We start from the raw sequence: 14925 nt of genomic DNA on the forward strand, positions 1-14925 counted from the left end.
AGTGTTACATCAAGGTTGGCCTGCATGGCTGTTGTGGTTCAGTGGGTAGCACTCTTGCCTCTGCATCACAAAGTTCAAGGTTCCAGTCACACTCCAGAACTTGAGCATAAAGTTCAAGACTGACATCCCAGTGCAGTACTTGGAGGTGCACTGCACATCAGAGGTGCCATCCTTCTGATACGGTGTTCAGCTTGGGAGTCGTCTGTGTCTTTGGATGGATGTGAAAGATCCCATGACACTATAGGGGCATTATCACAGATGTCCTGACCAATATTTCTCCACTGATCATCACCACACAACAGATTTTCTGGTCATTGTCAAATGCAGTTTGCTAAGTGCACAATTGACTTTCCTGCATTACCGTGTACTTCATTGGCTGGCGAGCACTTTGACCTGTCAGGTGGTCATAGAAAACCCACATTTTTTTACTTTGTCGGTGGACTGACCAATATAAATTTGCTATGCCATTCTATTTTGATTTGCTGGCACTTATCATTTTTTGTTTAATTTATTGATTATATTAAAGAGTATAAACTTGCTGTACAAAGCTCCATAATTATGGTAACATGTTTGGTGGTTGATGCCCTTGCTGGTGAAGCTGGGATGTACCTGACTCATGCCCACCAGGTGGGACCAATTTTTATACCCATTTAAACTGGGATTTGGAATAGATGAAGGTGGAAGCCTATCCAAGCCAGACCAAAGGAAGATTTGTGTTAATGGACAATCATCTCGTCCCAGGATATCGCAACAGGGGTTCTTTGTCAGTAGTGTCCTAGGCCCAGCATCTATCTTGGAGATGATTGCGTAGTGTTCAGTGCCATTTGCATTTCGTCATCCTGAAGCAGTGTGGTGGAATATTTAGCACCTGCCTGGATAGCAGCCTGCTTAATTGACACCCCATTCATCACCTTAAACCGTCAGGATACTTCAGCAGCACTTTCTAAACCTGCAATCTGCTAAGCACACTGGCAGTTTATGCATGGGAACACTACAACCTATAGGTTTCTCCCAAGTTGCACATCATTCTGACCTGGAACTATTTCACTGTTGCCCAACAGCACTAGATTTGCCTAAACCAGACGAGCAACACTTGTTCAAGAAGGTGGCTCACTGTCACCTTGTGGACAGTTTGAAATAAGCAACAACTGGCTTTGTCAGTAACAGACAGTGAATTTTTGGTGACGTAGCCATTTCTCAAGCAGTTAAATAGTAACCACCTATGAATCTTTGGGTTGCTGTACACTGATGCAGAACTGAAATTTGATTGAGTACTAGAATTCATGTTATACAGCACTGTTCTTTGTTCCAATTGCTTCACAGTTTCCATATAATGAAGCAGCTGGTTGGAGGGTCAACGACTAATTTGGCCTGAGGAGTTTCATACTTTCTATAATGAAATGTGAGTTTAATTTGTGATTTTTTTTTAAAAGAATTCCCTCAGGATGTGAGTTTTGCTGGCTAAGCCACCAATAATTGAGAAGGTGGCGGCGAGTTACCTTCTTGAACCACTATCATAGAATTTACAGTGTAGAAGGAGGCCACCCGGCCCATCGAGTCTGCACCGGCTCCTGGAAAGAGCACCCTACCCAAGGTCAACACCTCCACCCTATCCCCACAACCCAGCAACTCCACCCAACACTAAGGGCAATTTTGGAGACTAAGGGCAATTTATCACGGCCAATCCACCTAACCTGCACATCTTTGGACTGTGGGAGGAAACCGGAGCACCCGGAGGAGACCCACGCACACACGGGGAGGACGTGCAGACTCCGCACAGACAGTGACCCAAGCCGGAATCGAACTTGGGACCCTGGAGGTGTGAAGCAATTGTGCTATCCACAATGCTACCGTGCTGCACTAAGTTAACCCAAACAGTACACACACCTTTTCGGTCCAAGTTGCCTTTTGTGTTGCCCACAATTCTTATATATAGATGAGTGAGGTGTCAAAAAAGGCATAAAATAATTGAGCTGTTCGATACATCCTGTTGTTGTTGTACTTCGGGATATTGCGATTCAGCTGAAACACAGTTTCTTTACAATATCATTGGATTGTCTAAACTGGCGTTGTTAACACAGACTGATTAAACTAGTTTATAGATTATTTCATGTTCAATGCCAGTTGTAACAATTTTGCTTCAGATCTTTGAGGTAAATGAAGGCAGGCTTGGTTTCACTGTTGTAAGATTTAGGGGGGGATCTTTTGTGTCTACGCCCTGATATTGGGGAAAATGCTGTTTAGGGAGATGCATAAAGCTTCTGAAGTAGCACCAAGTTGCATCGCTCTGCAAGCAATAAGCCACGTGAATGAGGTGAAGTTGGAGGTCACTTGGAGCGTTGTCTATGTAGCATGTGAAGGGGAAGGAGAGCAAAGCCATTTTGCTTTCACCCTTGAAGGGGTGGGGAAAAAACATGCAGAGCAAGCAGTAGCGACATCGTTTGATGTTCTGATCAGATATTAAAATCTTGCAAAACGGGGCAGTATGTGAACTTCAATTTGATGGAGAAAAAAGAGCAACTTTGACAAGGGAGTACATCACATGAGCAAACTTGTGGTAAGTTCATTTGTGTGATTTGTGACATCAAAGGCAAACCCCAAATCAACTGGTCAGTTCACGTCTCCTGGTAAATGATGCAATGCAGAAACGTGACTTTCTGCTCTGGGGTCATTTCATTCACATGGTCCTGAGTTCTTTTCAACGATCTGATGGTTGGCAAAGAAAGCTAGGACTTCTGTCAGTGGTCACACTTGTAATTTCAGTCCATGTTTCGAGACACTGCTTCCAGTAAATCTTTTCCAGTTGTGCTTTATAGACTGCATTGAAGCCAATTCTTGGGTAAGCTCAATTTGTGGTAATGCCTCCTACGAAAATCAACAATTTGGTGTCTTTTACATCACCGTTCTCATTGAGTGCCAGAGTGAAGGAAGAAATATATTATACCTTGCTTTTCAGCTGTTGGTCCAGGTTATCTGAGATTTCTTCTAAACTTCCTGCAGTTCACCTCTACAACAAAACATTTTTCAAGCTCTTGTTTTCTTGTCCAGGTTCCTGTTATCTGGGAGAGGCCAAATGTAAAATTGGGTATTGCAATATATTGGCCATATTTCCCATCTCGCCAATATGGGAAAACTAGACAATTGGAATTTCCTCTCCGATCCTTTCAGGCGATCACACCGGCTCAACGGGGTGCCCTTCATCAATAGGTAGGGAAGTGACCACCAGCTGCACATCAATGCCAGATACCCGGCGGCGTGCATGTCTGTTCCACCTTTGAGGCATTCCCTCGGGTAAGGGGTTGGCTCTTGGGTGGCAAGTGCTACCGCCTGAGTTCATGGCTAATGACGCCTTTCCAGAGGCCCCAGATCGAGGTGGAGAACCATTATAACAATGCCCAGGCTGCAACCAGGGGCATTATAGAGCGGAGCACAATGTGCTAAAGATGTGATTCCGACGCCTGGATCCCCCGATTAAAGGCACTCCCCCCAGAACAAGGCCCATGGGTTGTAGAATTCTCCCCCTCAACTCGAACTTTATTTTCCCGAGTTAGGAATTCCAGCATGTCCCCCGCCACATCGAGGCACAGAGCGGAGAAGCCGACTTCCCTCCCCAACAGAATCCGCCTTTGGGCAATCAGCGAGGTGAAGGCTATGATATCTGCCTCTGCACCCGCTTCCAGCCCCGGCCGATCTGACACCCCGAATATGACTTCCCAGGGGACCTGATTCAAATCTCACGTGCACCACCCTTGAGTTTACCCTAAAGATCTCCCTCCAGTTTTGGTCAGGATCAAAACATGAACGTGATTTTCGCCCCCACATCACAGCATTCACAGACATCCTCCACCCTCTCAAAAAGTCAGCTCATCCTTGCCCTTGTGAGGTGCGTCTTATACACCACGTTCAACCGTATCAGCCCCAACCTCGCACACAGCATTGAGGCATTCACCCTCCAAAGCACCTCACATCACAAGCCCTCATCCATGCTCTTCCTCCCACTTTGCCTTAATCCCATCGAGTGATACTTTATCTTCTCCCAGAATAACCCCATAAATCGCCTCCAATTCCCCCGCCATCAATATCTCTTCCAACAAGGGGCTGGTGCAAATGGAAAGCTCTGTACCGAACAGCTGTAACACTGAACTGGAAGCTCCACGTGTGCTTTCCTGGGAGAAGATGGCTGACCTGTGTTTAAATCCTTGAGATCCTGTAGCTGCAAGCATTCATTCATTTCTATTAGTGGGTGGTGACTGACAGTTTCCACCAAGTAGCTGTAGCATTCATTTATTTCCCTTCATGGACGAGTAACCTTAAGTGCTGAAACCTCAATGTTTACAAATATCAACCATATCAAAGAGGTAAGTGCAATCCAATCACTCAAGCATGTTTCTGGGGGGGTCTCCCCTGTAAAGTGGTTCCTTGGGGCATTTTTTTTTTTGGGGGGGGGGGTGGGCGGACAGGGGGTCTAGTGGAGGAACAATTGGCAGTTAGTGCATTATGGGGATGAGTAACCTCTTGACCCATCGCAAGGACCACGTCTGGTCCGGGGGACGAGAATCGGGGCCGGGAGTGCCAAATGGGTCATACATCTGCCCACTGGTGCATGAGTGAGAAACTATTCCACCGCCAGCGAGGGGTCAGAACATCACATTCAGATCGGCCCCCGCCAACGTCCACACTGAACCTGACTTCCCAATTCTCTGCTGCATCGGGGACCTGCTACTGCCGGTGGCCGGCAGAGAATCCAGACCCAGGTCTTAAGTCTCCCAAATGGAGAATTTTGCCCAGTAGTTCTCATAGCTCTGGACTTTTCCCAAGGTTATTACATCACCTGCTCTCTGGGGGGTACCAAAGGTGGACACTGCTTTGGAGGCAGGCTGACAGTAATGGTCTCTACAGGTCACAAAACCTTGATCTGAACAATCCTGTCTAGAGCCTCGGACGGGATTCTACATCGGGAAACGCAATTGGGCGGAGAATCTGTTTTGTTGCCGAAATCATGGTGGCCGCTGTTTTCCTGACAAATCGCAATTCTCCACTGCCTCGACAATGGGCAGCACGGTAGCATTGTGGATAGCACAATTGCTTCACAGCTCCAGGGTCCCAGGTTCGATTCCGGCTTGTGTCACTCTGCGGAGTCTGCACGTTCTCCCCGTGTGTGTGTGCACTCCGGGTGCTCCGGTTTCCTGTCACAGTCCAAGGATGTGCAGGTTTGGTGGATTGGCCATGATAAATTGCCCTTCGTGTTGGGTGGGGTTGCTGGGTTATGGGGATAGGGTGGAGGTGTTGACCTTGGGTAGGGTGCTCTTTCCAAGAGCCGGTGCAGACTCGATGGGCTGGATGGCCTGCATTGTAAATTCTATGATGATCTATGGCACCAATGTGTTCCACTCTGCACATACAGTAAATAGTGTTGGCATATGATTAGCAGGCCTGACCCGGTATTCTCCGGGGCCTCCGTGATTCTCCACCTCCCCTGGGGTTCACTTGTGCTTTATAAAATAGTGAAACAGGTACCGTGACTAAGGGGGGGGGGGGGGGGGTGTTAACATTGCCATACTTTGCTGACAGTCTGCCGTGATGGGAGGGGCTAGTCAGAAGCTGGGGTTGGGTGGACGGGCACAAACACAATTACCACAGCCTGCACACGCCGCTGACTGCCCACTGTGAACATAGGGCCACTGGTCATAGGGGTGTGTTTTCCCAAGCAACCCCATAAGTGGCCTCTGGCCACAGCTGACCTAACAGTGGGATGGGCATCCTCCATTGCCATCTTGTTGGCTGGGGTCGTGTTTGTATGGGGAGTGAAGTGTGGATTTATGGCTGCAGCTTGTCGACCTGGATGTCAATCGCAAATCTGACGAATCCCACACTTTCTCATTGCAATCGATTGTGTTCCTGTGCGTTGGTACTAGCCCCTCAACGATCGCTGAATCGGTCCAGGTGTGGCGCCAGTTGTGCTGTCGTGAAAGTCCACAAAATCCTGCCCCGGCGTCAACATGGAGAACCCCGCCCCAGGACTATTAGACACCCTACATTTTCTTCATAGCCCTTTTTGCTTTCACCTATACATCCAATTCCTGTCTGAAAGTTAATGGTTTGTTCACAATCACAATGGCTGTTTAGTAGCACAAGTGGAGCTTTGTTCTGCTTCAATTATTATTCAACAAGTGAATTGATGCATTAAAAACTTAGCCCACTCTACTATGGCCAATTTAATTCTCATCCCTTTGAAGTTTTCCATCTTTAAATGTAAAATGTTCAAGTCTACTGAAACTATTTGAAATTAGTTCTGACTGGCAAGGTGTTAAAAATATTTGATTTTTAAATTATAGAACGCACTACTAATATTAAAGATGATCTGAGTATGTGTATGGTAATCTACAGATCATGGAGCTGCAGACTTTTCTCTAAGCTTCAGTTTTAAAGTGTTAATAATTGTCACGCTGAAATAATGATTTATTCTGCACTGGCAGTTTTCCAAAAACAAAACTGCAAGTTAGCCAGTCGTTCAGTGAGAGTGAAATTCATGAGCAGTTGTTTCCTCTTCTCAGGTTTAAATATGTTGATCTGGGACACACCCAATGAGGGAGAGATCCAGATCGTGATCCAGATTCCGTTGGATCTTGCGAGATGTTCCGAGTGTCGTTAAGACGCATGCAGACCCGGGAGAAGGTGCAAGCTCCTTTATGCAGCAGTGCACACTTGCTTTTCAGTGGTGTCTTGACGCCCTCAAAGCTTATTGCCGCTTTGGCAAGTAAATGTGTCACCTTGTGCGGTACAAGGGAAATTCCTGGCATGAGTACCAAGTTCAATTTCTGATCTGCTTTAGTTGCATTTGATCATCAAGGTTCCCATACAACGACCTAGAAAATGAATGAGGATTGGATTGAGTTAAGCTATGACAATGGCCACACCAGGAAAGAGTCCTCAATTTTTCCAATTAAGGGGCAATTTAGTGTGGCCAATCCACCTACCCTGTACATCTTTGGATTGTGGGGGTGAGACGCATGCAGATACAGGGAGAAGGTGCAAGATCCATGCAGACACAGGGAGAAGGTGCAAGCTCCACGCAGACACAGGGAGAAGGTGCAAGCTCCATGCAGACACAGGGAGAAGGTGCAAGCTCCACGCAGACACAGGGAGAAGGTGCAAGCTCCACGCACACACGGGGAAGGTGCAAGCTCCATGCAGATACGGGGAGAAGGTGCAAGCTCCATGCAGACACGGAGAAGGTGCAAGCTCCACGTAGACACAGGAGAATGTGTAAGCTCCATGCAGACACAGGGAGAAGGTGCAAGCTCCATGCAGACACAGGGAGAAGGTGCAAGCTCCATGCAGACACAGGGAGAAGGTGCAAGCTCCATGCAGACACAGGGAGAAGGTGCAAGCTCCATGCAGAAAAAGATTACTTTTTAGTCACTAATTTTCAAACATCTCGGGTGTGATTCAGAGGCTTTGTCGTGCCTGACTTGGTATTGGGCTGAGACCGTTGAATGTTGCGGGAGGCCTTACTCGACGCTCGAAACATCTCGCAAGATTCAACGGAATCTGGATCTCTCACTGGGTGTGACCCAGATCAACATATTTAAATGAGCCGTACGGATTTTACGGACGATATAGGACTCAACAGCCACGCCTGCGAGACCTCGCCAGGGTGCCATTTAGCACATAGACCAGGTACAACGCCACCTGGGAGGGTTTCCCAGGCCATTGATTATGCACGGGGACAGGCTCTCCCTCTGGCACCTTGGCACTGCCAGGGTCTCTGGCTGGCACTCCCAGGTGCCAGATTGGCCATGCTAGGGATCAGGCCCTGCCAGGTGAGGGGGGGATCCCAAGGATCTAAAAATGGGGGCAGGCCTGAAAAGTGGCAGGGGGAAGGATCGGGCAGCCTTTCAAAACTGCCTCAATTTACAAGGAGCTTCTCCTAATGGAGAATCTCCCCGAGACCAAAACAAATGGAAAAGTGCAGTTGAATAGCGCTATGTTAATTGGTGCTGCAGCCACCGAGAAACACCCTGCTAAATCTGTCCGAAACCGGATATGGAAATGTTTTACATAGATTACATAGAACATACAGTGCAGAAGGAGGCCATTCGGCCCATCGAGTCTGCACCGACCCCCATTAATCCCTCACTTCCACCCTATCCCCGCAACCCAATAACCCCTCCCAACCCTTATGGACACTACGGGCAATTTTTAGCATGGCCAATCCACCTAACCTGCACGTCTTTGGACTGTGGGAGGAAACCGGAGCACCCGGAGGAAACCCACGCAGACACGGGGAGAACGTGCAGACTCCGCACAGACAGTGACCCAGCGGGGAATCGAACCTGGGACCCTGGCGCTGTGAAGCCACAGTGCTATCCACTTGTGCTACCGTGCTGCCCACACGGTTGAATCGTACCCCTAGATTCTAGTTGGTGAACATTTTCCATGTGGTAACTGGTTAATTTGCCTCAGATGCATTTCTATTGTGATTTTTCCATCATTTTTTTACTCACTTTGTTTCTCTTACAGAATCTATCAGAATTGAGTAAAAGTCCAAGGGATTTCCACTGTCCCTGAATATGAACTAGCAAGAAGTACTGCAGCGGTTGACTTGCATTGTCAAAGCATGCAGTCTGAGGAAAAGTAGAGAAACATTGCACTAAGTGGATGTGATTTCAGACAGAAAATGGATATCAATTTTGATTCCACAGTGAGGTTACCTAATCTGGCCCTCAGGCCACGCAGTTCAATCTTGAGCATTTCCAGGGATAATGTTCTAATTGTGGCAAGCGATCGGGAATTTGTCTTTTTCCATCAGAATTGCTGGGAGGATTCTGTGATGAGTTTAATATCAGGACCAGCATGACCATAACCACCTTGTTGCAAATAACACCTTGTAGTGTTAAAATCCTTGGCCAGGCACACCACGCTACAGGGTAAATGACAGATGCAACCAATGCTAATTGCATGGATTTCTCAGTAACCCACCCGAATGTTAACCGATTGTGAGCCAACTAATGTTAAAGACACATTGCCTTCATCACGAGGTTTTCCAATCAATTTGAAGGTCCCTCCTTAGAATTCTCTCCAAAAGTCACTCCCACTCAGACAGCTCCAACAATGGCCTACCGCGCAGGGTTTCAATCTCGTGATCCGCAATTCCCTTTCCCCTTGGATCTACCAGTGGATGAAAATTCAAGATCTTTGGTCCAAAGCACCATTGCCTCAATGGCCTTCTTTGCTGAAAGTTGTGGCCTTCGCCTCTGTGATTGCACGGCGGCGAATTTTGCTGGAGCGCTGGTCGGCAAATCTACAGACTGTATAGTTGATTGTTGGAAAGTGTGGTTCCCAGGGTGTTTATTTGCTGTAACCTGTTTTGATACATGCTTATAATCAAATACATTTAAAAAAAGAAGAAATATTGTACAGTTTTTTGGCATAGAAAAGATGTGAATCCGATGGGAAAGCTGCAGATTGTATGTGCAAGTCATGAGTTAGTCATGTAAAGAAATAAGTGTTTGTGATGTTTTACTGAATCTAAGACAGTTTGCACCTGGCTTGATTTGAGGTCTCAAGGATTATAAATGGTTACATTTTGATGAGTAATTATAATGGGCAGGTGACTAAGGGCTGGATTCTCCGATTCTGCGACTGTCCGCAGGATCCGTCTGGTCTTACGACTAAAAGGTTGGTGCCGCCCCCCACACCGATGCTCTGCCCGGTGGGGGAGGGGGGGGCTTGCAACCGGGCCATGTAAAGCCTCCCACTTTACCTGCCGATATGGACACAGAATGGCCGGGTCCATGGCCGTGCGTTCACACGGCGGCGCCACACGCGGACCCTGCCTGCCAAAAACTGCCCCCTGTGACCTCCCGAACCACTATCAGCGGTCTCCTCAGCACCCGCCGAAGGCCCCACTGCCAGCGGAATGGCTCCCGACTCTGGCGGCGCTAGACACAGTCCACAGCCGCCATGCGAGGTCCCTGAAAAGAGAGGACAGGAGCCCCACACCATCGGGGACTTGGCCCATCGGAGGCGGAGCATCAGGGGAGTGCCTCGGGTGACGTCCTGAGGCCGTCCCGATGGTGTGCGGTGTATTCTTCGAGTATACCGTTTTTGAGGGGGCGGAGCATCGGAAAAACGATTCCGGTGTAAAAATGGATTCTCAAGCCGATCGTCGAACGCGATTTCGATGATCGGAGAATCCAGCCCTATGTGTTGACACCGGGACTGAATTGCGTGCAGTTTGCGTTCTTATTGGGCGCACTATTTGGGGAGCAATTCAAGACATGCTAATAGGCTAGCACTCTGCCCACGCGAATCTGGACCAATTCCCATTCTCACCGGCCTCTAATTCGCTGGGGCCGGAGTTAGCGCTGGAGAGCTTGACAAGCTGGAGCTGCTTATAAGCAGTTTGCTTCCCACACACTCATTCCAGCCAAGAAGATGGCAGCACGAAGACTTCCCCGCTGCCCCCTCGTTCCTGGACTCTGACCTCGAGAGGTGCGGACTGAGGGCCCCCCACCAGCTTCAGGTATCTATAACTTAGGTGAGAACTGGCGGCTGTTTAAACAGCAGTTCCAACTTTATATTTCCATCCTGGGCCTACAGACCCAGCCTGATGAAAGGCGAATCGCTTTTCTGCTAACGGTGGTGTGAATGTCTGTATAGTGCTGTGACCTATGACCTGGAAATGATAATACGGTCTACTTCCAGGTACTGTACTGGAACCCCGGTGGGCTCCGCCTCTGACTCCGCCCTCACCGGGGCGATATATAGACCAGCCACCTGTAGGTGGCACTCATTTGTACAGCAGACACTGGCAGGCGAGTTCATGGATAATAAAGCCATTATGACTGATTCTCATGGTCTCACAGTGAATTGACGGTATAACAATTTATTATCCATCGACAGCACCATGGAAGCCGATCTAAAGCCAGATAAACGCGAACTCGACGCGTGAGCCACAGAGGCCAAGGAGATCTTCGAACACTGGCTTTGCTGTTCCGAGGCCTACCTCGACTCCTCCACAATGCCTCCCTCTGAAACCGTCAAGCTGTGACTCCTCCACGCTCGGGTAAGCCATCAAATCTCCGTGATGATAGAGAAAGCTGCCATGTACAAGGCGGCAGTCACGACCCTCAAGGCGCATTTCATGAAGACCGTAAATGAGGTGTTCGCCCGACACCTCCTCACTACTCGCCGTCAACGCGCCGGGGAATCACTGGATGAGTACCTGGAAAACTTGACCCTACTCGCAAGGAACTGCAGCTATCGGGATGTGACGGCGGAGGAGCACATGAACCGACAGATCCGGGACACCTACGTGGCTGGGGTCCGATCGAACTACATCAGGCAGCGCCTGCTGGATAATGGGACCACTGACCTGTGGGACATGGTAAAACTAGCCACCTCGTTAGAGGTGACCTACCAGAGCCTCAGTGCATTCCCCGCGGACCCGGCGAACCCCTCGTGGACACCATCGTCGCGGCCCCCATCGGACCCGACTACGTCACAGGCCTGTGCCGCGCGGCTGCCCATCCAGATCGGGGAATCGCAGTGCTACCTCTGCGGCCAGGGTCAACACTCCCGGCAGCGTTGCCCAGCCTGCACAGCGACGTGCAGTGACTGTGGCAAAAAGGGACACTTCGCCAGAGTCTGTCTGGGCCGACCTAAAGCCCAGAAGTCGAAAACTCACCAGGCCCTGCCCATGGACTCACAGGCCCGCAGACCCCGCAATGTGGCTGCGTGCCAGCAGAGAACGCCCCCTTCAGACGCGTCACCAGCCTCGTGGAGGCCACCATGTTGGCTGCTGGCTCCCGCACCGGCCGACACGTGCGATGATGGGGGCGGCCATCTTGGTCACCATCTTCGACCCAGGCCGCCATTTTGTGATACCGCCTACCACACAGGCTACCCGCAGCTTGGCGCCGTCACCCTCGACCAGTCACAGCCAAAGCACCTGAAAAATTCCATGATGCTCGTCCGGGTCAACGGGCACGAGACCCCCTGTCTTTTTGACTCCGGGAGCACGGAGAGCTTTGTTCACCCTGACACGGTAAGGCGCTGCTCCCTTCACATCTACCCCGATCCCAAACAATCTCCCTTGCCTCCGGATCCCATTCGGTTCAGATCCGGGGGTACTGTATCGCTAACCTCGCGATGCAGGGCGCCGAGTGCGCTCGTTTTAAGTTGTACGTCCTCCCTTACCTCTGCGCTCCCCTACTGCTTGGATTAGACTTCCAATGCAGTCACCGAAGCCTGACCCGACAGTTCGGCGGACCCTTACCCCCCTTACGGTATGCAGCTTCGCGACCCTCAAGGTCCACCCCCGTTCCCTCTTTGCGAACCTCACTCCCGACTGTAAGCCCGTCGCCACCAGGAGCAGGCGGTACAGTTCCCAAGACATGCTTTTTATCAAGTCGGAGGTCCAGCTACTGTTGAGGGAAGGGATCATCGAGGCCAGCAACAGCCCCTGGAGAGCACAAGTGGTGGTCGTCCGGACCGGGGAAAAGAATCGGATGGTTGTGGACTACAGCCAGAAAATTAACCGGTTCACGTAACTGGATGCGTACCCCCTACCCCGCATAGCGGAGATGGTCAACCAGATCGCACAGTACCGGGTGTTCTCCACGGTCGATCGGAAGTCGGCTTGTCACCAGCTCCCGATCCGCCCGGGAGAGCGCCACTACACTGCCTTCAAAGCAGCCGGCCAACTCTTCCACTTCCTCAGAGTCCCTTTCTGCGTCACTGATGGGGTGTTGGTGTTTCAGAGAACGATGGACCGAATGGTGGACCAGTACGGGTTGCGGGCTACATACCCGTACTTGGACAACGTGACCATCTGCGGCCATGACCAGCAGGACCATGACGCCAACCTTCAGAGGTTCCTCCAGGCAGCCCAATCCCTCAACCTCACCTACAACAAAGAAAAGTGCGTTTTCTGCAATACGCGACTGGCCATCCTCGGCTACGTCGTGGAGAACGGAGTCCTAGGGCCGCACGCCCTAGGACCGCACGCGCCCGACCCTGACCGCATGTGCCCTCTCACGGAACATACCCCTCCCCACAGCCTCAAGGGCCTCAAACTATGCCTGGGGCTGTCTCCTACTACGCCCAGTGGGTCCCCAAGTATGCGGACAAAGCCCCCCCACTTATTAAAACCACCACATTTCCCCAACGGCTGAGGCCGACATCACCAAGGCTGCAATGCACGCGGTGGACGAGTCCGTCCACCTCCCAGGTAGAGAGCGATGCGTCAGATGACGATGGTGATGACAGCAATGCGGAGATTGCAACAGTAGGCAACCCTGAGACTGACCCTGAGGAAGAGCTGATGCCAATTTCACTATGCAGCTTTACAGACCACTCACACATTTGTGAGTTTGATCAAGGTGACCCAGTGCCTGGAGCAGCCCAGCCAGAGGGCACTGTCATTTTGAGTGACGAAGAGCGTGAGCGATGCTCCAGCAAGCCACAAAGTTGCAACCCCAGTTCCAGCCTTCACTCAGGCACGAGAAACCGTGGTACCCCAACATGTCGGTGAGGCCGCAGAACTGGGCGTGGTCACACCACCCAAAGATGACGCGCCGCCTAAAACTGCAGACCTCTCAGCTCACAGTAACAACCAGGACCACGCTAGGGGCTGCTACGAAGAAAAGCAAAAGCAAGAGACACACCAAAATCTATTACCGTGTTCTCAAAGTAAGGAGGAGGAGACGGGAAGAGCTAGCTCACCCCACCAACAAACCAGCAACGAAAACAGTTGCAAGTAGCAATCAGCATCATGCAAGGAAGCGAAAGAGAAAGCGACTAGTAACACAAATATGGCAGTCATATTCCAAAGGCACATAGCGAAGAGCCAAAGAAACGAGCAGTTGGCACGTAAACCAGTCTTCGAAGAGGCTGGCAACAGCTCGAACGATCGCAGAGGTGATCTGTGTAAAGGAAACAGACACTTGTCAGGCACAACATGTTTACGGACACCTTAGTAAAACTTGTTCACTTTATTAACCAAATACTATGAATGTTTAAAGTTTAACAATCAATGTTGCTTGTAAAATTTTCTTAATGTTTTGTGAGGAAGGGGGATGTGGTGATATGCCTATGAGCTATATCATAGATGGATGTCGTGTGACTTCCAACCAGCAGGTGGCGGTGCAGACAAACCATGCGATCGCAAGACCAAGGTTATGAGACCCTCATATAAGGGGAGACACATCCGGCCATCTAGAAGAAGACGATTGAGAGGGTAATAAGACAGACAAGTGAATGATCAGTGCTAGGTGCAGATTCCAGAGGAGTAGTGAGCAGACTCCATGATAACATGCTCTGTAACAGATTGCTACCTTATCACACGAGACTCAATAAAAGATTCTGGTTTGGACAAGTTGAGGTGTTTGGTGGATTCCTTCGTAAGGTATAAAAAACCAAACACAACAACAAGGGCCATGGCTGACGGCATCAAGAGCATTGGCTGGGCACTGACCTGGGATGGTCACGGAGGGATGTGGCCCATGCTCCATGGTTGAAGGCATCAAGATCCTGGTTCAGATGAGGGTGGGCCTACAGGACTGGCAGCGCCAAAAGAAGCTGGAACCTCCGGAGCTCACTCCGGCCTCACGTCCATCACATGGAGCAGTCTGCGGGACCTCAAGCATTCCAAGGGAGGAGGAAGCGAAGGGGTCCATGCCGGTGCCTCCCGCAGGGGAGGTGCTAGAACATCTCAGCACTTCCAAATCCCCCACATGTGACACTGGCGAGCTGATGGGCAGCGGGCAGAACAGAGAGGCACCAAGGGAGGAGGGACAAGGGTTGTGCAGTAAAGGGAGGAGGGACAGGGATAGTGCAGTGAAGGGAGGAGGGACAAGGAAGATGGAGTGAAGAGAGGAGGGACAGGGATAGTGCAGTGAAGGGAGGACGCACAGGGAA

General features: G+C 50.2%; 1 protein-coding gene and 1 non-coding gene across 2 annotated transcripts; both read left to right on the top strand.

Moving 5' to 3' along the window:
- Positions 1 to 79: 79 nt before the first annotated feature.
- Positions 80 to 14383, top strand: LOC140391995 (uncharacterized). Its single transcript, XM_072477115.1, has 2 exons — positions 80 to 1402; positions 8524 to 14383. The coding sequence occupies exon 2, from the start codon at positions 11093 to 11095 to the stop codon at positions 12230 to 12232; it is 1140 nt and encodes a 379-aa protein (XP_072333216.1). The 5' UTR covers positions 80 to 1402; positions 8524 to 11092; the 3' UTR covers positions 12233 to 14383.
- Positions 1903 to 2035, top strand: LOC140392221 (small nucleolar RNA SNORA13). The gene has a single exon (XR_011935282.1). It is a non-coding gene; the product is annotated as a small nucleolar RNA SNORA13 (small nucleolar RNA).
- Positions 14384 to 14925: the final 542 nt, after the last annotated feature.

The sequence above is a fragment of the Scyliorhinus torazame genome, chromosome 15 (genome assembly GCF_047496885.1).
Source record: "Scyliorhinus torazame isolate Kashiwa2021f chromosome 15, sScyTor2.1, whole genome shotgun sequence".
NCBI classification, from domain to species: Eukaryota; Metazoa; Chordata; class Chondrichthyes; order Carcharhiniformes; family Scyliorhinidae; genus Scyliorhinus; species Scyliorhinus torazame.

What these genes read in the sequence shown, in the direction of transcription:
- LOC140391995 (XM_072477115.1), top strand. Translation starts at nt 11,093, where the DNA reads ATGATAGAGAAAGCTGCCATGTACAAGGCGGCAGTCACGACCCTCAAG.